This window comes from Aspergillus piperis, assembly GCF_003184755.1.
Source record: "Aspergillus piperis CBS 112811 unplaced genomic scaffold BO85scaffold_1, whole genome shotgun sequence".
Lineage (NCBI taxonomy): Eukaryota > Fungi > Ascomycota > Eurotiomycetes > Eurotiales > Aspergillaceae > Aspergillus > Aspergillus piperis.
In genome coordinates, this window is record NW_020291591.1 from 3,247,959 (window position 1) to 3,264,928 (window position 16,970).

At 52.2% G+C, this 16,970-nt stretch overlaps 8 protein-coding genes across 8 annotated transcripts; 4 read left to right on the top strand and 4 right to left on the bottom strand.

Annotated features, from left to right (window-relative positions):
* Positions 1–84: 84 nt before the first annotated feature.
* On the bottom strand, positions 85–787 carry BO85DRAFT_27946 (uncharacterized protein). Its single transcript, XM_025655179.1, has one exon. The coding sequence runs from the start codon at positions 604–606 to the stop codon at positions 244–246; it is 363 nt and encodes a 120-aa protein (XP_025521581.1). The 5' UTR covers positions 607–787; the 3' UTR covers positions 85–243.
* A 394-nt stretch (positions 788–1,181) lies between these two features.
* chsG (chitin synthase class III) lies at positions 1,182–4,892 on the top strand. The gene is made up of 6 exons (XM_025662053.1): positions 1,182–1,574; positions 1,656–2,139; positions 2,205–2,566; positions 2,618–3,464; positions 3,530–4,359; positions 4,428–4,892. The coding sequence occupies exons 1-6, from the start codon at positions 1,488–1,490 to the stop codon at positions 4,563–4,565; spliced, it is 2,748 nt and encodes a 915-aa protein (XP_025521582.1). The 5' UTR covers positions 1,182–1,487; the 3' UTR covers positions 4,566–4,892.
* Positions 4,893–5,053: 161 nt separating this feature from the next.
* On the top strand, positions 5,054–6,446 carry BO85DRAFT_444888 (NEDD8-conjugating protein UBC12). The gene is made up of 4 exons (XM_025659134.1): positions 5,054–5,402; positions 5,493–5,583; positions 5,681–5,970; positions 6,053–6,446. The coding sequence occupies exons 1-4, from the start codon at positions 5,400–5,402 to the stop codon at positions 6,203–6,205; spliced, it is 537 nt and encodes a 178-aa protein (XP_025521583.1). The 5' UTR covers positions 5,054–5,399; the 3' UTR covers positions 6,206–6,446.
* A 459-nt stretch (positions 6,447–6,905) lies between these two features.
* On the bottom strand, positions 6,906–7,479 carry BO85DRAFT_483485 (cytochrome c oxidase subunit VIIa; the record flags this gene model as incomplete). The annotated part of the gene is made up of 4 exons (XM_025663162.1): positions 6,906–6,985; positions 7,093–7,128; positions 7,308–7,350; positions 7,453–7,479. 4 exons carry the CDS (start codon positions 7,477–7,479, stop codon positions 6,906–6,908), a joined length of 186 nt encoding a protein of 61 aa, XP_025521584.1.
* A 476-nt stretch (positions 7,480–7,955) lies between these two features.
* On the top strand, positions 7,956–11,433 carry BO85DRAFT_455624 (uncharacterized protein; the record flags this gene model as incomplete). The annotated part of the gene is made up of 5 exons (XM_025661398.1): positions 7,956–8,226; positions 8,290–9,053; positions 9,266–9,349; positions 9,416–9,658; positions 10,141–11,433. 5 exons carry the CDS (start codon positions 7,956–7,958, stop codon positions 11,431–11,433), a joined length of 2,655 nt encoding a protein of 884 aa, XP_025521585.1.
* BO85DRAFT_411791 (threonine/serine dehydratase) lies at positions 11,367–12,802 on the bottom strand. Its single transcript, XM_025657540.1, has 2 exons — positions 12,361–12,802; positions 11,367–12,306 (listed from the first exon to the last, which is right to left on the bottom strand). Exons 1-2 carry the CDS (start codon positions 12,695–12,697, stop codon positions 11,510–11,512), a joined length of 1,134 nt encoding a protein of 377 aa, XP_025521586.1. The 5' UTR covers positions 12,698–12,802; the 3' UTR covers positions 11,367–11,509.
* BO85DRAFT_388148 (tryptophan--tRNA ligase WRS1) lies at positions 12,740–14,906 on the top strand. The gene is made up of 4 exons (XM_025656701.1): positions 12,740–13,331; positions 13,408–13,905; positions 13,961–14,285; positions 14,347–14,906. The coding sequence occupies exons 1-4, from the start codon at positions 13,216–13,218 to the stop codon at positions 14,707–14,709; spliced, it is 1,302 nt and encodes a 433-aa protein (XP_025521587.1). The 5' UTR covers positions 12,740–13,215; the 3' UTR covers positions 14,710–14,906.
* On the bottom strand, positions 14,804–16,594 carry BO85DRAFT_516092 (Ketol-acid reductoisomerase). The gene is made up of 2 exons (XM_025664826.1): positions 15,354–16,594; positions 14,804–15,279 (listed from the first exon to the last, which is right to left on the bottom strand). Exons 1-2 carry the CDS (start codon positions 16,529–16,531, stop codon positions 15,252–15,254), a joined length of 1,206 nt encoding a protein of 401 aa, XP_025521588.1. The 5' UTR covers positions 16,532–16,594; the 3' UTR covers positions 14,804–15,251.
* Between the last annotated feature and the right edge of the window lie 376 nt (positions 16,595–16,970).

Below are 16,970 nucleotides of genomic sequence, written 5' to 3' on the forward strand. Positions count from 1 at the left end.
ACAGCCACCGACTAAGGCAGGGTATTACATGGTACCTGGCAGGGATACAGTGACAATACGGGACGGGAAAGGTTGTGTTTTCAGGGTAATGCGGTAAAGCAAAGAAACTCAAGTGGACCAGGGTCCATATCCACTGGCCCGTAATCAGGGTTCAGACCCTTGATAATTTTAAATACATAACACTGGAAGTGCGGAGCAAAGAGCCAAGGAGGGGAGCAGAACAATGCCCTCAACTTGTAACAGTCAGGGGGGCGTTATGTATTGACAAGAAAAATTACTGCGAGTGGCTCTGCTCGCTCTGTCCACAGTAAGTAAGTAGGAGAAAGAGTCTGGAAGGAAAGATGGAAGAATATGATGCAGGAGACGATCCGTGGGCAATAGCCTGCCCAACCTTGCGGTCAAAAGAAGAAATATGAGGGGATACCAAAGAGGAAATGGCCAAACAGCCCAGCAAATCATTCCCTTTCCCCAACAAGGCGTTGTCTGGGTTTCCTTTTTTATTTTATTTTTGTGAATGGACATAACAAGAACCTGTGAATAGTTAGAAATACTCTTCTCATCTTCACTCTTTTCAGGTGGTAGATCAAAGGACAACAAGTAAGACATGAAAGACAGACAAGTGACAATAATTAGGATTTTGATCGACTAGTAAGCCAGCAGCCATCATCGGTATCCGCCGTGATCGCAGGGAGATCTCAAGTGTATCCAGCCTTTTGGTTAGGAATCCAATTACCCACACCACCTCCCCCCCCCAAGACTTTCCACCCCCGTCTCGAACACTGCCAACCCAAAAAAAAAAAAAACCGCCAGGGCGACCCTTGACCATTACCATTTGAAAGGAAAGCTGTCGCTCTCAGCTTGTCGTGCCTTTCTGGGCTTTTTTTTTCCCTTTTCTTCCCTTCTCTTCCTAATTTTTTCTTTTTTACCCTTTTCTATCCTGAGACCTTCTCGTCCATCCCCATCCCGCCCAGTCTCACTTCTCTCTTCCTCTTTCTTTCCCTTCTCATCCTCCTCCTGCCCCTCCCAGCTTTGTTTTGGGAAACCCTTTCACCCAAAACCCCAACCCTTCTTGTCCGCCACGGTCAGACGGGCTTCCCGAGCTTCTTCCCTCATCCATCACCTGCGATCGCAAGGTACCTCTGCTCAGCCCTGGCGGCTTTTTCACGTTTCTGCTGTTGCTCGCGCCCTTCGACCAGTTTTCCTTTCAACTGTTCGTTCCCCCTTCGCTCGTTTCTACCCTCTCGCGCATCCCCGGTCATTTGAGCGCTTGTTTGTCTGCTCCCTCCGCGCTTGGGGTGGTTGCCCGCTTTATTTACTTGCTCCGTTGTCTGACTTCCCCAGTCGGTGCACTCCTTGCTCCTTGTTTCCCTGATACCCTCACGCCTCATTGCTTCTTGCGCCATCCTTGCATTCTGTTCCCACGGGGCTTTGCTTGAGCGTCCGAATTCAGTTCACACATAATACGACTTTAATCTCGTTCAACAACCATGGCCTACCAAGGCACTGGTAATCACTCGCCTCCCGGCTACGATGACGGTGGTCATCGGCTCCAGGATCTACCGGCTGGAAACAACGTAAGTTTTCATTTCTAGTGGCCGTGTGGCATCGCGCCTGGACGAAACAATCAATAACACGAAAACCTGGATGATCTCTAGTATGAAGAAGAAGCGTCTAGAGGATTGCTATCGAGCCAAACAGGCCCATTCACAGGTCCTTTTGATGACCCCCAGCAGCGCAATCTGTCCCCGGCTCGGCCCACCTCTGGATACAGCTTGACCGAGACATATGCTGCCGATGCGGGTTATCATGATCCCTACAGTGCAGGTGGCTCTGTTTACTCTGCACAGTCTGGAGAGAACCCCGCGGCTGCCTTTGGCGTCCCCGGCCGTGTTGCTTCGCCCTATGCTCGTAGCGAAACCTCGTCAACAGAGGCTTGGCGCCAGAGACAGGCCCCTGGAGGTGCAGGTAGTGGTGGCGGCGGTGGTGGTCTGCGCCGCTACGCTACCAGAAAGGTCAAGCTTGTGCAGGGCTCAGTCCTGAGTGTTGACTACCCGGTGCCTAGTGCTATCCAAAATGCAATCCAGGCAAAGTATAGGAACGACCTGGAGGGCGGAAGCGAAGAATTCACACACATGCGATGTAAGTTACCGCAGGGCCCAATCATGCAGCTTCTCGGAACTAATGGAGAATTCTCCTGGGTATAGACACCGCGGCCACATGTGATCCTAATGAGTTTACCCTTCACAATGGCTACAACCTTCGTCCTGCCATGTACAACAGACACACCGAGTTGTTGATTGCTATCACGTATTATAATGAAGACAAGACTCTTACAGCCCGTACGCTCCATGGTGTCATGCAAAACATCCGTGACATTGTGAACTTAAAGAAGTCCGAGTTCTGGAACAAGGGTGGGCCGGCCTGGCAAAAGATTGTGGTCTGCTTGGTTTTCGATGGTATCGACCCCTGTGACAAGGATGTGCTGGATGTTTTGGCCACCGTTGGTATTTACCAGGATGGCGTGATGAAGCGTGATGTTGACGGAAAGGAAACCGTTGCCCACATCGTATGCGCAACCCGAGAATATACACATGTGAAGATTGCTAACACCTGATAGTTCGAATACACGACGCAATTATCCGTTACCCCCAACCAGCAGCTCATTCGCCCGACAGATGACGGCCCCAGCACGCTACCCCCGGTTCAGATGATGTTCTGTTTGAAGCAGAAGAACAGCAAAAAGATCAACTCTCATAGATGGCTTTTCAATGCTTTCGGCCGTATCCTGAACCCCGAGGTCTGCATTCTTCTCGATGCTGGTACCAAGCCTGGACACAAGTCACTTCTGGCCCTGTGGGAGGCCTTCTACAACGACAAGGATCTCGGAGGTGCTTGTGGTGAAATCCACGCCATGTTGGGTAAGGGTTGGAGAAACCTGATCAACCCTCTCGTGGCAGCCCAGAATTTCGAATACAAGATCAGTAACATTCTGGACAAGCCGTTGGAGAGTTCTTTCGGTTATGTCAGTGTGTTGCCTGGTGCTTTCTCCGCATACCGATTCCGTGCAATCATGGGTCGTCCATTGGAGCAGTATTTCCATGGTGATCATACCCTCTCCAAACAGCTGGGTAAGAAGGGTATCGAGGGAATGAACATTTTCAAGAAGAACATGTTCTTGGCCGAGGACCGTATCTTGTGTTTCGAGCTGGTTGCTAAGGCTGGCTCCAAGTGGCATCTGTCATATGTTAAAGCCTCGAAGGGTGAAACTGACGTGCCTGAAGGTGCTGCGGAGTTCATCTCGCAGCGTCGTCGTTGGTTGAACGGATCCTTCGCAGCCGGTATCTATTCGCTCATGCACTTCGGACGTATGTACAAGAGTGGCCACAACATCATTCGGATGTTCTTCCTTCATATTCAGATGCTGTACAACACTTTCTCCACGATTCTTACATGGTTCTCCCTGGGTACGTTAAGTGGTTCCATTCGACTATCGCACAAACTTGAGGACTTTACTGACTTTAGCAACTAGCTTCCTACTGGCTTACAACATCGGTTATCATGGACCTGGTCGGTACTCCTAGCGCTAGCAACGGTCACACTGGTTTCCCCTTTGGCAAGACGGCAACTCCCATTGTCAACACCATCGTCAAATATGCCTACCTTGGTTTCCTGCTCCTCCAGTTCATTCTGGCTTTGGGTAACCGCCCCAAGGGTTCTCGGTTCTCGTACCTCGCATCTTTCGTTGTTTTCGGTATCATTCAACTCTACGTTGTCGTCGATGCACTTTACCTGGTAGTCCGCGCTTTCAGCGGCAGCGCTCCGATGGACTTCGACACCACGCACGGTGTTGGTGCGTTCCTTGGTTCGTTCTTCGGGTCGACCGGTGCCGGTATCATTATCATCGCGCTTGCTGCCACTTTCGGTCTGTACTTCGTCGCTTCGTTCATGTACATGGACCCGTGGCACATGTTCACCTCCTTCCCTCAGTACATGGCCGTGCAGTCTTCTTACATCAACATCCTCAACGTGTATGCCTTCAGCAACTGGCACGATGTGTCCTGGGGTACCAAGGGTTCTGATAAGGCGGATGCTCTTCCCTCCGCGAAGACGACCAAGGAAGGAGGCAAGGAAACTGTCATTGAGGAAATTGACAAGCCTCAAGCCGATATTGACAGCCAGTTTGAAGCTACGGTGAAGCGTGCTTTGACACCATATGTGGCTCCCGAAGAGAAGGAAGAGAAGAGTTTGGATGACTCGTACAAGAGCTTCCGTACGAGACTGGTAACATTCTGGATCTTCAGTAACGCTCTGATGGCTGTTTGCATCACCAGCGATGGTGTGGATAAGTTTGGCTTCACGGTATGTATATCTTCTGCAATAAACCGACTCCCGATGTTCCAAAAGACGAAACTAACGGCTTCATGCAGAACTCTGCCACCGATCGTACATCACGTTTCTTCCAGGCTCTACTGTGGTCCAACGCCGTTGTCGCGCTATTCCGCTTCATTGGAGCTTGCTGGTTCCTGGGTAAGACCGGTGTGATGTGTTGCTTCGCCCGCCGCTAGAGAAGGTGCGCAGCATAATGAACGAAAAGTTGTCAATGAGGGGTGCTTTGCTCATGGCCGGCAGAGGCCTCGTGGAGTTATTCTTGGCACATTTTTGTCGCAATTTTGTATTCTACATACGATGTTTATTCTTTGTTTCCCAGGTTCGGCTGTGTTTTGTTTCAGGTTGGATTTGCACATTTCATAGGGACTGCAGGCACGACAATGTTTTGTAGACTCTTAGCGCATTAGAAATGGGATGTATTCAAGGGCGTGGAAGGCGATCGGTTGACTGTTTTACGCGGGGACTCCCACAGATAATGTTCGAAATGAAACCCTCATAATAACAAGAAGTCGCATGGCCAAATAATGAACGATAGGAAGAAAGAATGTAAAAGACCGCGGATATGGGCATCCTGAGTGGCAACTGGTACGGGCAGGCGGTGGTGGTGCAATGGGTGGCCCATGGCGTCAGGCCGCCGCCCGCTTTCTGCGGCAGTCCGGCTATCATTTGTCTCTGATAATCACTCTGTTCCCTTTCTACACGCATTAATACAAACACCCTTCTTCTGTCGTGGCCTGCCACCTGTCTACGTTGAGATAAAGGGCTGGCTCCTCCTGTCTTGCCATCGTTCCCTCTACGCTGAAGTGGAGATTAGTTGTACCGACCAACGAAAGCACCCCGCAGCCTTTCCTCCCCTCTTCACCCACTCAACGACTACGAAGATTCTAGGATAGCGACCCATACCACAATCCCTAGACCCAGATCTTTACAAATAATTCTATATCCTACCAAACCCACACACAGGTGATCGCGAGCCCGCAAGATCAGCCACGATGTTGAAGATATGGTCTATGGTACGTCGCGACTGACTCCCATCCATCCACCTACCAACCAACCCACCCATATGTACCCTCTTTCCACCTCACTAACACCCTCTCAAACAGAAACAACAGCAGCAGCAAGCTGAGAATGCCGAAGGAGCTGCCGGTAAAAAGAAGAAGAAGGTCACCGCCGCTCAACTGCGCGTGCAACGAGGTCTGAATGTCCCTGCCTACCTACATACCCTACTACACTCTCTCAAACAATACCCACTAGGACATTGCACTAACATCAAAATCGAAATATGAGACAGACCTGCAAGAACTCACCCTCGGAAGTACAATGAAAATGTCCTTCCCGAACCCAGACGATATCCTCAACTTCACTCTCACTATCGAACCGGACGAGGGCATGTACAAGGGCGGCGCTTTCCACTTCAACTTCACGGTCAACCAGAACTTTCCGCATGATCCTCCCAAGGTCAAGTGTACGCAGAAGATCTACCATCCGAATATTGACCTTGAGGGGAATGTGTGTCTGAATATTCTGAGGGAGGATTGGAAGCCCGTGTTGAATTTGAATGCGGTTATTGTGGGGATGCAGGTATGAATTCCTCTCGCTTTTATATCTTGGTCTTCTTGATTTGTGGAGGATTGGGGTGTTAATCTTTTTACGCTGTGTTTAGTTCCTCTTCCTCGAGCCGAATGCTTCCGATCCGCTGAACAAGGAGGCCGCCGACGATCTGAGACAGAACCGGGAGGCGTTCAAGCGCAATGTTAGGACATCGATGGGTGGTGGTAGTGTGAGGGGGATACAGTATGAGCGTGTTATGCTGTGAATGGTGGACCAGCCTGGCCTGCCCCTGTGTGGTTGGTAGGTAGTAGTTGATATCAGTTGGTTGCTCTTGCCTGATGGGCAGGGGGTATAATGGTGGTGGTTGTGGTGGATGCTGTGTGTGTGTGTCCGTGTTTGTGTGTTGATTTGGGGAGTTTTACGTGCATGGCCTACATTTCCACTTGGATTAATTAGCGACTGGATAGATTCCCTGCTTATGAATGAAAGAAATGAACACATTTTTATCAAATGCTGCCGAGTAACATAGCTACACCTGACCCTCACTACAACCTACAAACCACTGAATCTCCCTCCCTACGACGAACACAAGAACAGCCAACCAGATAATCCCAAACAACCGCATGTATGAGTACAAGCGTATATACAACAGACAATTAAACACTCGAGGAAACGTTCTTCTTTCTTCCCTTCTTCTATTCTTTCAATCCACACACACAAGCACAAACACATTCAACTCGCAGCATCAACCGGAAACCCAACCCAATGCCCACGCTATATACCAGACACACAAAAACAATATCAATCGATCGATCACATCCTATCAGCTACACATTCCTCACATTCACTTCTCCCAAATCACGTAGCTGACGCATCCCGGTTCCATCCGGCATAATTAACGAGGTACATTGGGAGCCCCCCAATCAACGCGCGAAGTCGAATGCATTTGCGTAGCCGCTGCGAATTTACTGCTGGGCAGCAGCGCGCTCGGCCTCGAGGCGGGTGTAGTAGTCGTCACGGGCGCGGACGCGGGGAAGGTGGAAGCCTGCATAGTGGTTTATCGTTAGTGGCTGTTAAATTACCTCTGGGAAGTGGTTTGCTGGAAGGGAAGGAGGAGGAGGGATTAAAGGAAGGTCTGTGTCGTATACGTACCGTACCACCAGAGGTAGCCGAAAGTGGTACCGAAACCTGCGAAGTAATCATTCAGTCAGTCAATTGTCCTTCTGGGTCGGGCCCGGTTGGTATTTTGCGCGCGGGGCGGATGTCGATGTAAGAATGCTTGTATGCAATTCGAATATATGGGTAGGAAGGAAATCATATGAAGACATCTCGGGTCAATGGAAGCGCGGGGTCGTAGGCGGACTCACCGAAAGCGGTGCTCAGGTCAAGGACCAGGGTACGGCGGAGCATCTAAAGTGCAGAATGTTAGCCTGTAGGGTTCCAAATCTGGGGGAGGCCATGGGGTTGTGGATGTGGTCCCGGGTGAGTTGGGTAGGAGAAGGGTGGACGTACGCCGGTGATGGGAGCGACGGAGGCCATTGTGAGATATTAGTGTCTTCAGACAGATCTGAGAAACGGGTAGAAGAGATTCGCGCAAGAATTGACCTGCTGGGGTGGTGGTGGGGGGTTGCGGAGAGGAGATGAGAGGAGAGGGAAAGCGAGCGGTGATGTCGAGAGTGAAAGTCGAGGTGAAGCTTTCCGGGCCGGCGTGTAGTAAGCGACGGCTGTGAGTGGCCTGACTTTTGATGGTGGGTTGCTGCTGCGAACGGGCTATTGATATCCAAACTATGACGTGACTTACGAGGAGGTATAATTATGGGGCTATGTATTTTGGTTTAATTGTCTAGATATTGCTATTGTAGTTCTGTATTATCAAGTCCTAAGCGAGCATTGAGGCTCAGTGACTGGGCTGTAGTGATGTCTGCCTCAGGCATATACACGTGACCTCACGCGGTTCTTGTGTTTGGCGCCGTTTCTGGATCTCTCCCCATCCATCCATCAAGACCACCGGCGCCATGGTCTCCTCGGAACCCACTGTCAAACGATCCTCTTCCTCCCTACCAGAAGGTCCAGATGCCCCTGATGTAAAACGAACGAAACGCCCTTATCACCATCACCATCGCCTACAAAGTCCGGTCGCCCCAGCGTTGCCGGAACCCGCTATTGTCGACGAGGCCTGCATCGACCATGTCCTCAACCGATCTATTGGACAATATCTACAAGAATGCGGATTTGATATCGCCGACCCTGCAGCGCTGGACGCCTTTCGCAGGGTAACAGAGGAATGTACGTTGGGAAACCTAGGTCTCAGAAGGAATCGTTCATGATATTGATGGATTTGGTCACTAGATCTGCTGAGATTCGCCTCATATGTGCGCCAAGCGATGCTTTCCAGCCGGCGCATACAACCCATCCCCCAAGATTTCGAATATGCCTTGAAAAGACAGTCCGTGCCGGTCAGCGACCTCCTTCCGCACGTAAAACGCCAGCCAAACATCGAACCTATCCCCACCCTTCTACCAAGTCCTCCGCCGGAAGAGGACTCGTTCAAGACTTTGCCCTCCTTAGGGCCACAGCTCAGCGGCGAAGACGATCGCGCTCACAACGCCCATATCCCGAAGCATTTCCCAGACTTTCCCAGTAAACACACGTATCGTCACACACCGGTTTTCACGGAACGAGAGCAAGATCCGCGCGTCATTCGAGAGCGAGCAACGGAGGATGGTCGGCATGGCGAGGAGGCGCTGCGCAAATTGGCTCGTGCGGCGTTTAAAGACAACAATTCTGGCTCATCGGTCCGGGATAAGAAGCAATGGGGACGACGAGCGGAGAGTATGGATGGAATGTTTGAGAAGACTGTTAGAGCACTCGCAAAGAAGATACAGAAGCCCGGGACGGGCCCGGACTCTGCTGGCCCCATGGAGATCGACTCGGGAGCTGGTGCAGATAAAGCCTCCCGCTCGAAGCTGGCGTTGAACATAGAGCTGCCTCCCATCATAAACTGCGAGAGAGACCTGTGGCGACGAGCGCCTACATCTGGGAGCCGACGAACGGAGGAAAACAAGCTATCAAGTGCAAAGGATACGCCCGATATGTCGAGGGTGGATAGCTGGGTGAATGCATCATGAGGTGTAGGATAGGCAGAGGCGTCAGGCGTTCAGCTTTTTCATCGTAGCATAACCGAGAAGATACCCATGGAGCAGGATGTCAAATAATGCAACTCAATCGGTTAATCACATAGCATTAACTGCCATTGTGGTTTCAGTAGACTGAACGCCAACCCAACTCCTTGCCATGCATGTAATCGAAAGGGGACTTCCATCAGGCCGTTGAGCTGCTCTCCGCAGCACGTTTGCGCTCCGCTTCTTCTTTCGCTATCCGGATCGGCTCCCAAGCAGTCGTTTCCACCGTTAATCCGCCAGCGCATCTAGCATGAAGTAACTGTCAGCATTGAACCTTTCCCTCGAGCCGATAGCGAAAGGGTAACTCACCGGCGAAACAGCCTCACAATCGGCTTACAATTCACCACACCCGGCTTAGGAATCCCTTCTTGGGGCGGATTGCAAGAGTATTGGACCATCTCCAGCAGTTTGCATTTCTCCAGCTCGACAGGGCCGCCTTTGCGACGCTTCTCTTGGAAGTTCTTGGTGACGATGTTGACGTGGTCTGGAAGGCTCTCGGCGGAGAAAACGGGGACAAGAGGAGCCATGGTGATAAAGTTGTCTAATTATGGTTCTGAGTAATGTCCTCTCAGTATGGTGGCCTGAACAATTCCTCTGCGGCTGGGAATAATAACGAGCAAGACTGGTGGTACTTGGGGAAAGGAAGAAAAGTGGATGGAGCGGAAGCGTTCGCGTTCGCCGGCGCCGCGATCCATCCTTACCAGGTTATCGTCTCAACGGGTCAGCCCGCGGTGGTTTTGTGATTCTAGCAACTCCTAAAGAGGGTCGGAGTCAACCATTACTTACACTCTATTTCACTGGACAATGTCGAGCTTTGTCACATTTGTGGGTATTGCAATTGTGTCAAATGGCTGCTAACTTTGGGGGAGAGCTTCTTGGGGAGGTCTATGAGGAGAGACTTGACGAGGTATGTATGCATCGACGTTTCGGTTTACTGCGTGATTCTGCATCATATCCTTATCGTTCTTTGTAGATACTTTCGCTGGAAACTTGTGTGAATGGATGCTGACATGAGAAGCTTCTGCATGACCTAAGAAACCTATCACATGGAATTGGTGATAGTGATGCCTTGAGCCCCCGACTGGGTGTTCAGGTGCTTGATGATCTTCTGGGTGTTTTCACAACGCCCGCCCCTGCTGCACAGAACATACATCTGGGAGGGGGGCTGCAACATGGTCATTCTGGGGATGCCCAGGGAGCAGACTTTTATGGCACTGAGGCCGAGCTCCCAGCTCAAAGCGAACTTATCAGCGATGAGCATGTACGCATGCATAGTTTGCCGATGTTGAACATCAACCGCACAGAACCAGTCCTGGAGATCTCTAGCAAGCTGTCTGCAGCTGGAAAGTCGCATCTCCTGTACTACCTCGCTGCAGTCGCTATCTTACCATCCGTGTTCAAAGGCGTCCCGCTCGGTGGGCATGGATCGGCAGTGATATTCATTGACACGGACGGTCGATTTGATGCTGAGAGGCTGATATCAGTGGTCAGAGGGATTGTTAAGGCCAGAATTGACGCACTAGCTCAGGAATTATTTGAAATGTCATCTGAATCTGACAACGAGGATATTGAAACTATGCTTGTCGCCAGTCTGCAACATGTCCACGTCTTCCGTCCACAATCATCGGCTGCTCTCCTTGCTACACTTCAAAACCTGGATGCCTACATTCCTGACTTATCTCGCCATTTGTCCTCCACCAGACCCGTGCATACTATCTACCTGGATAGTGCCAATGCGTTCTTCTGGCAGGATAGATTACAAGACGAAATCGCCCGAGTGGAAGATATCGGGCGGGTCGATACTGACTCGGAGCATGAGCGTTCGCGGAAACGACGGTTCCAGATTTCAGATCTATATGCTGCTTTTGTAGCGGAACTGAAAAGATTACAGCGACTTTTAGGTTGTATGGTGGTTTACACCACCACTGTTCAAGGAAGATTCCACGGTGCTCATGGTGGTAACTCAGCGTATACGCCGTCAGGACCTTACGACTTGTATAACCCACGCCCCTCTGTGCCAAAGGCGCCTTCTTTTGGGTCTGATCTGCCAGCTCCTTGGGGTCGGTTCCCAACTCTACGAGTTGTTGTCCAACGTGATTCGGTTCGTCCCTTTCCGCCAACCATGACTGCGCAAAATGCGCAGCGCGGTGCCCCTCGTCGACAGGAAGTTGTCAATCGCGGAAGGTTTTCCGCATGGGTAAATGAATGGAGACGTGATGAATGGCCTCGTAGGGTCCTCGAGGGCTTAAAACAAAATAATGGCGGCAAATTCGCCTTTCGCATAGGAAGAGATGGGGTCGACATCGGTTGATACATTTCTCATCTAGCTATGTACACTGTACAGATGTGTTTCAGGCAGTGGCCCCAGACCGATTCATCATGCTTTCTCAACTAAACAGCTTTCCGATGGCCTCAACTGTGGTGTTTCCACCGCTGAACACGATGCCCACATCCCAACCCTCAGGAGCCTCCTTCTCGACCAGTCGTCGGAACTCCTCGTTATACAGGCAAACGGCCAAACCCACCACAGCGCTGGGCTCCACCACTACCTTCATGCGTTCTAGGACCAGACGCATTGCCGCCTTGATCTGCTCCTCCGTCACAGCATATACGCCAGCGACCTTGTTCCGGTTCGAGATCACCTCCCAGTTCAACAAGCCAACCGGTGTCCGCAAGCCGTCCGCGATGGTCAGTGTTGACACTGCCGGAACCCGCTCCCCGGCTTCCAGTCCGCGCCGGCAGTCGTCTGCGCCCTCGAAACTGGGTTCCGCACCAAATACTTTGGTTGTCTTGTCCGAGAAGAAGGTTGCAACACCGGAATTGAGACCGCCTCCGCCGATGGGTGTGAAGACAGCATCGAGGGCCTTGGAACCCTGGCGGATGCTCAGGTGGGGCTTCTCGTCCAGCAGTTCCCTGTACTGCTCCTCAAGCTCGAGAGCCGTAGTACCCTGGCCACAGATGATATTGAAGTCGTCATAGGGCGGGATCAGAATGGCACCGGTCTTGGCCTGCACATCAGCGACGACAGCTTCGCGCTCGACGCTCGTTGAGCCACTGAAAATGACCTCTGCACCGTGGGAGCGCGTCCCAGCGATCTTGGAGGGTGTGCTAATACTAGGCATGATAATGTAGGCGGGAACACCAAGAGTGGCGGCAGCGAGAGCGAGAGCTTGAGCGTGATTTCCTACACGAATCGATTAATAATGTGTCGCTTCATTCAAGGAGTGTTGAGGCCTACCAGAGCTGTGGGTGATAACACCCCGTTTCTGTACATCCTCCCTCCCCCGTTCGGTGATGAGTCGTAACAGAGCATGGAAGGCTCCTCGGGCCTTGAAGGCACCTATCCGTTGGTAGTTTTCGCATTTGAAAAAGAAGCGGAACTTGGGATTGGCAGGAGCTTGGCCCTCAAAGGAGGTGCCGGTCAATGCCTCCGGAGATTGCGGCGCCGAGGCAATGGTGTTAAGGGTTTGGCAAGTGAGGAGAGGCGTGCGGTGCACATAGGGTTGGATGAGGGAGTAGGCATCATGAATAGCTGAAGGGGTCAAAGGTTGCACGAGCACGGTAGGATCAGCCATTCTGAAAGACTTGATTGTCTATAGACTGACTTCCAATGGTAGAGTACTGATTTCGATGACTCAGTGGTATAGTAGTATGATAGAGTTGCGGAGAAAAGGGCAGAGGGGAAAAGGCCGGGTGATAAGCGGCATCCGAGTCGGCGCTGGGAATATATCTCCGCCATCGGACCCCCGCATTGCGACAACACAGTCGAAACTGGGAAAATGCAAGGAGCTGAGATTGCAGAACATCAGCTAAGGCTGAGGTCAATTTGAAGTGAATCTCATTTGCAGAAATATTATCTCTATTGCGCGGCATATGCTGGACAGTCATTTGACTCCGATAGCAACAATGCCCGATTAGGACTAGCGCACTGTCATGCCGCATCTTCCCCGCCACGTGACTGTGGCCGAATCGGGCAAGGGCAGGAGGGGCAAAAGAAAGACTGAATAGATTCATCTCGTCGCTCCCTGACTCACTTCCCCTCGTTGCGCTTCCTTTCCAAACCCCCTCCACAGTCCTTGAACAGATTGCAATCATGGCCGAGGAGCAGTCGCACACCGCGCAAGAACAGGATATCAATCCTTGGTCCGTGGAGGGTGCCCGCGACGAGAACGGAGAGGTGGTCGCCATCAACTATGAGGCCATCTGTCGGTATGTGTTACCCCGCCATTGAAGCACTTATTGATTGCTGTCCACGCAACAACCCCCTAACCACCTCTCATTCCAGGAAATGGAACACCTCCATTATTGACGAGAAGCTCCTTGAGCGCTTCGAGAAGGTGACCGGACACAAGCCGCATCGCTGGCTCCGACGCGGCCTGTTCTTCAGTCACCGTGACTTCGACCGCATCCTGACCCTCTACGAGCGCGGCGAGCCTTTCTTCCTCTACACCGGTCGTGGTCCCAGTACCGGCAGTCTGCACCTGGGTCACACCATCCCCCTGCAGTTCACCAAGTGGCTGCAGGATGTTTTCGACGTTCCCTTGGTCTTCATGCTTACGGACGACGAGAAGGCTTTGTTCAAGGATAGCATAACGTTCGAGGATGCCATGCACTTCGCCATGGAGAACGCTAAGGACATTATTGCCCTGGGATTTGATCTCAAGAAGACCTTCATTTACAGCGACCTGAAGTATGTCAGCAACCACTTCCTCATGAACGCCTGGGAGTTCGGAAAGCTGGTCACTTTCAACCAAGTCCGTGGTGCGTTCGGCTTCAACGAGAGGTATGTTAATCTACCCAATCCATATAAACTTCATCGGGAGACTAATAAATCGCAGCACCAACATCGGTCGCATCTTCTTCCCCTCCCTTCAGTGTGTCGCCGCTTTCGCTACCTCCTACCCTGAGATCTGGAAGGACGAGCCCTCCACCGAGCGTACCCAGGAGATTGCCAACATCCAGTGCTTGATCCCTATGGGTATCGACCAGGATCCCTACTTCCGTCTGCTCCGTGACAACGCCCACCGCATGCGTTTCCCCTCCCCCAAGCCCGCCTTGATCCACTCCAAGTTCCTCACTGCCCTGCAAGGAGCAGGCGGCAAGATGTCCTCCTCCGACCCCAACTCGGCCATCTTCATGACCGACACTCCCAAGCAGATCAAGGTAAGAGTGCTAGCCCCCACTAATCTGCTCTCTGCATACTAATAGATCACGCACAATCCAGACCAAGATCAACAAGTACGCCTTCAGCGGTGGCCAAGTCAGCATCGAGGATCACCGCCGTCTGGGTGGAAACCCCGACGTCGACGTTTCCTACGTCTACCTTACCTACTTCGAGGAGGACGACGCCAAGCTGGAAGAGATCTACAAGAACTACAAGAGCGGTGAGCTCCTGACTGGTGAGCTCAAGAAGATGACCATCGAGGTGCTGCAGCAGTATGTTGCTGCGTTCCAGGAGAAGAGAAAGGAAGTCACCGACGAGGTGCTGGCGGCGTACATGAAGCCCCGCAAGCTGGAGTGGAAGGGCAACCCCAACCCCGTCCCGGCTCCGGCCCCTGCCATCCGCACTAAGAAGGAAAGCGCGTGACTAGTGAACTTCGATTGTGGAGTGAGTGGCTGGTTGCATAATTGGATTTATGATGCTGGGATTAGATCCATATACCGTTGTGTAATATCCAAGCGAAGACATGAAAGCGTTGAAATAAATAGTTTCGGTGTTCGGTTGCATTGTGTATAGATTGTATTCATTATTCCTTTTCTTTCTAGACACCAATTAACTGTAGTGGCACTCAGCAAGAACGGAAATCATGAGAATAATAAAGTAGAAGAAAGTCAGCATCAATGCAGATCGGATCGCGGGGAAATCTGGCCCGGATGATCTGCCGTCCGTTGCAATTTTACTAGTCGATGACTCATTACCACCTCTTTCCCTACAACTGCCACTCCACACAACTACAATTGATATTCAATTGAGGAAAAGAATAAGAAGAAAGAATAAGAAAAATTTTATTCCGGCCCGATATACAACCCAGTTAAAATAAGAAACTCGACTGAAAAACAATTCCCTAGATCATGGTACATCGTAACTTTTCCCACCGGGGATATGCTAATAACATATTATGAATAGATTTACTTCTGGTTCTCGGGGCGGAGGGAGCTATAAGAATTAAAGTTGTTAGCAAATGCTCGATTGATATAAGTATTATGGGGGGAGGGTATGTAGTAACGTACCGAACGGCCTTGCCGGCGCGCCAGATTTCGAGATCACGGATGTCCTGCATCTCCTTCTCGTACTTCTCGCGGTAGTCCTTCTGGGAGTTGTACTCGAGCGAGCGCTTGGTCTCGGAGCCATCACGGACGCTGTCGTAGAGCTCGTTGAAGAGGGGCTTCAGGTTGTCCTTGAAGCGGTTGGACCAGTCGAGGGCACCACGACGGGCAGTGGTGGAGCAAGCGGCGTACATCCAGTCCATGCCGTTGGCACCGATGAGAGGGTAGAGGGACTGGGTAGCCTCCTCGACGGTCTCGTTGAAGGCCTCGGAGGGGGAGTGGCCACGCTCACGGAGGACCTCGTACTGAGCGAGGAACATACCGTGGATACCACCCATGAGGCAACCACGCTCACCGTACAGGTCGGAGTAAACCTCCTTCTCGAAGGTGGTCTCGTAGAGGTAGCCGGAACCGACGGCGACACCCATGGCAATGGCGCGCTCCTTGGCCTGGCCGGTGACGTCCTGGAAGACGGCGACGGAGGAGTTGATACCACGGCCCTCACGGAAAAGGGTACGGACGGTACGGCCGGAACCCTTGGGGGCGACGAGGATGACGTCGACGTCGGAGGGAACATCGACCTTGGTGAGGTCCTTGAAGACGGGGGAGAAACCGTGGGAGAAGTAGAGAGTCTTGCCCTTGGTGATGAGGGGCTTCAGGGTGGGCCAGGTCTCGGACTGAGCGGCGTCGGAGAGCAGGTTCATGATGATGGTACCCTTCTGGACAGCCTCGGTGACATCGAACAGGTTCTTGCCGGGAACCCAGCCGTCCTGGATGGCCTCCTTCCAGGAAGCACCATCCTTACGGACACCGACAATGACGTTCAGACCCTGGTCACGGAGGTTGAGACCCTGACCGTGACCCTGGGAGCCGTAGCCGATCAGGGCGAGGGTGTCGTTCTTGAAGTACTCCTGGAGCTTCTCACGGGGCCAGTCCTCACGCTCGTAGACGGTCTCCTTATCATCGGCGAAAGTGATGGTCTTAACACCGCGGGAGGGGACGACGGGGGTGGCGGTCACACGGGGGAGAGCGGCGGAGGCAGCCTTGGCCAGGGAGGGACGGGGGAGAGCAGCAGTCACGACGGACCGGGGGGCCGAGACGCGGGCCAGGCGGAGGGCACGGGGAAGTCCACGGGAGGCCATTGTGTGAAGAGGGTGTGAGAAGAAGAGGGGAGAGGGTGAAATGGAAAGAAAGGAAGTGAAGAAATTGGATGGGAAAGAGGAAAAGGGAGGAGGGAGGAGGAAAGCAGCCGGTTGCAACTTTATAAACTGGTTGCTGGGGACGAGATCGGCCTGCTCTGGGGCACGTGATCCGGAGTTGGACTGCCACTCCCCGGCCGATGTCGGATTGCCGGGCATCTGATTGGTCAATGGCTGCGCGTTCCGTGGACGTGGAGATCACCTGAGGCGCGGACCTTTCCGCTTCGGGGTTAGTCTGTCGCCGCTCGCTACGGGGAAGTCGCAGCTGGGCTTTTCTTTCCTGTTGCAGGTTTGGATGCCCCAGATGGAGTCTGGGGAAAGACAACTCGGTGACTCACGCACCTTGACTCAGTGCTGGTGATGGAGCTATACAGACATTCTG

What these genes read in the sequence shown, in the direction of transcription:
- BO85DRAFT_444888 (XM_025659134.1), top strand. An exon ending in TCAACTGCGCGTGCAACGAG is followed by an intron (nt 5,584 to 5,680) that starts GTCTGAATGTCC and finishes AATATGAGACAG; the next exon opens with ACCTGCAAGAACTCACCCTC. An exon ending in CGGTTATTGTGGGGATGCAG is followed by an intron (nt 5,971 to 6,052) that starts GTATGAATTCCT and finishes CGCTGTGTTTAG; the next exon opens with TTCCTCTTCCTCGAGCCGAA.
- chsG (XM_025662053.1), top strand. Translation starts at nt 1,488, where the DNA reads ATGGCCTACCAAGGCACTGGTAATCACTCGCCTCCCGGCTACGATGAC. An exon ending in AGAATTCACACACATGCGAT is followed by an intron (nt 2,140 to 2,204) that starts GTAAGTTACCGC and finishes TCCTGGGTATAG; the next exon opens with ACACCGCGGCCACATGTGAT. An exon ending in TGGATAAGTTTGGCTTCACG is followed by an intron (nt 4,360 to 4,427) that starts GTATGTATATCT and finishes GGCTTCATGCAG; the next exon opens with AACTCTGCCACCGATCGTAC.
- BO85DRAFT_516092 (XM_025664826.1), bottom strand. Translation starts at nt 16,531, where the DNA reads ATGGCCTCCCGTGGACTTCCCCGTGCCCTCCGCCTGGCCCGCGTCTCG. An exon ending in CGCGCCGGCAAGGCCGTTCG is followed by an intron (nt 15,280 to 15,353) that starts GTACGTTACTAC and finishes TAATTCTTATAG; the next exon opens with CTCCCTCCGCCCCGAGAACC.
- BO85DRAFT_411791 (XM_025657540.1), bottom strand. Translation starts at nt 12,697, where the DNA reads ATGGCTGATCCTACCGTGCTCGTGCAACCTTTGACCCCTTCAGCTATT. An exon ending in TGTTATCACCCACAGCTCTG is followed by an intron (nt 12,307 to 12,360) that starts GTAGGCCTCAAC and finishes CGATTCGTGTAG; the next exon opens with GAAATCACGCTCAAGCTCTC.
- BO85DRAFT_27946 (XM_025655179.1), bottom strand. Translation starts at nt 606, where the DNA reads ATGTCTTACTTGTTGTCCTTTGATCTACCACCTGAAAAGAGTGAAGAT.
- BO85DRAFT_388148 (XM_025656701.1), top strand. Translation starts at nt 13,216, where the DNA reads ATGGCCGAGGAGCAGTCGCACACCGCGCAAGAACAGGATATCAATCCT. An exon ending in GCGTTCGGCTTCAACGAGAG is followed by an intron (nt 13,906 to 13,960) that starts GTATGTTAATCT and finishes AATAAATCGCAG; the next exon opens with CACCAACATCGGTCGCATCT. An exon ending in ACACTCCCAAGCAGATCAAG is followed by an intron (nt 14,286 to 14,346) that starts GTAAGAGTGCTA and finishes CGCACAATCCAG; the next exon opens with ACCAAGATCAACAAGTACGC.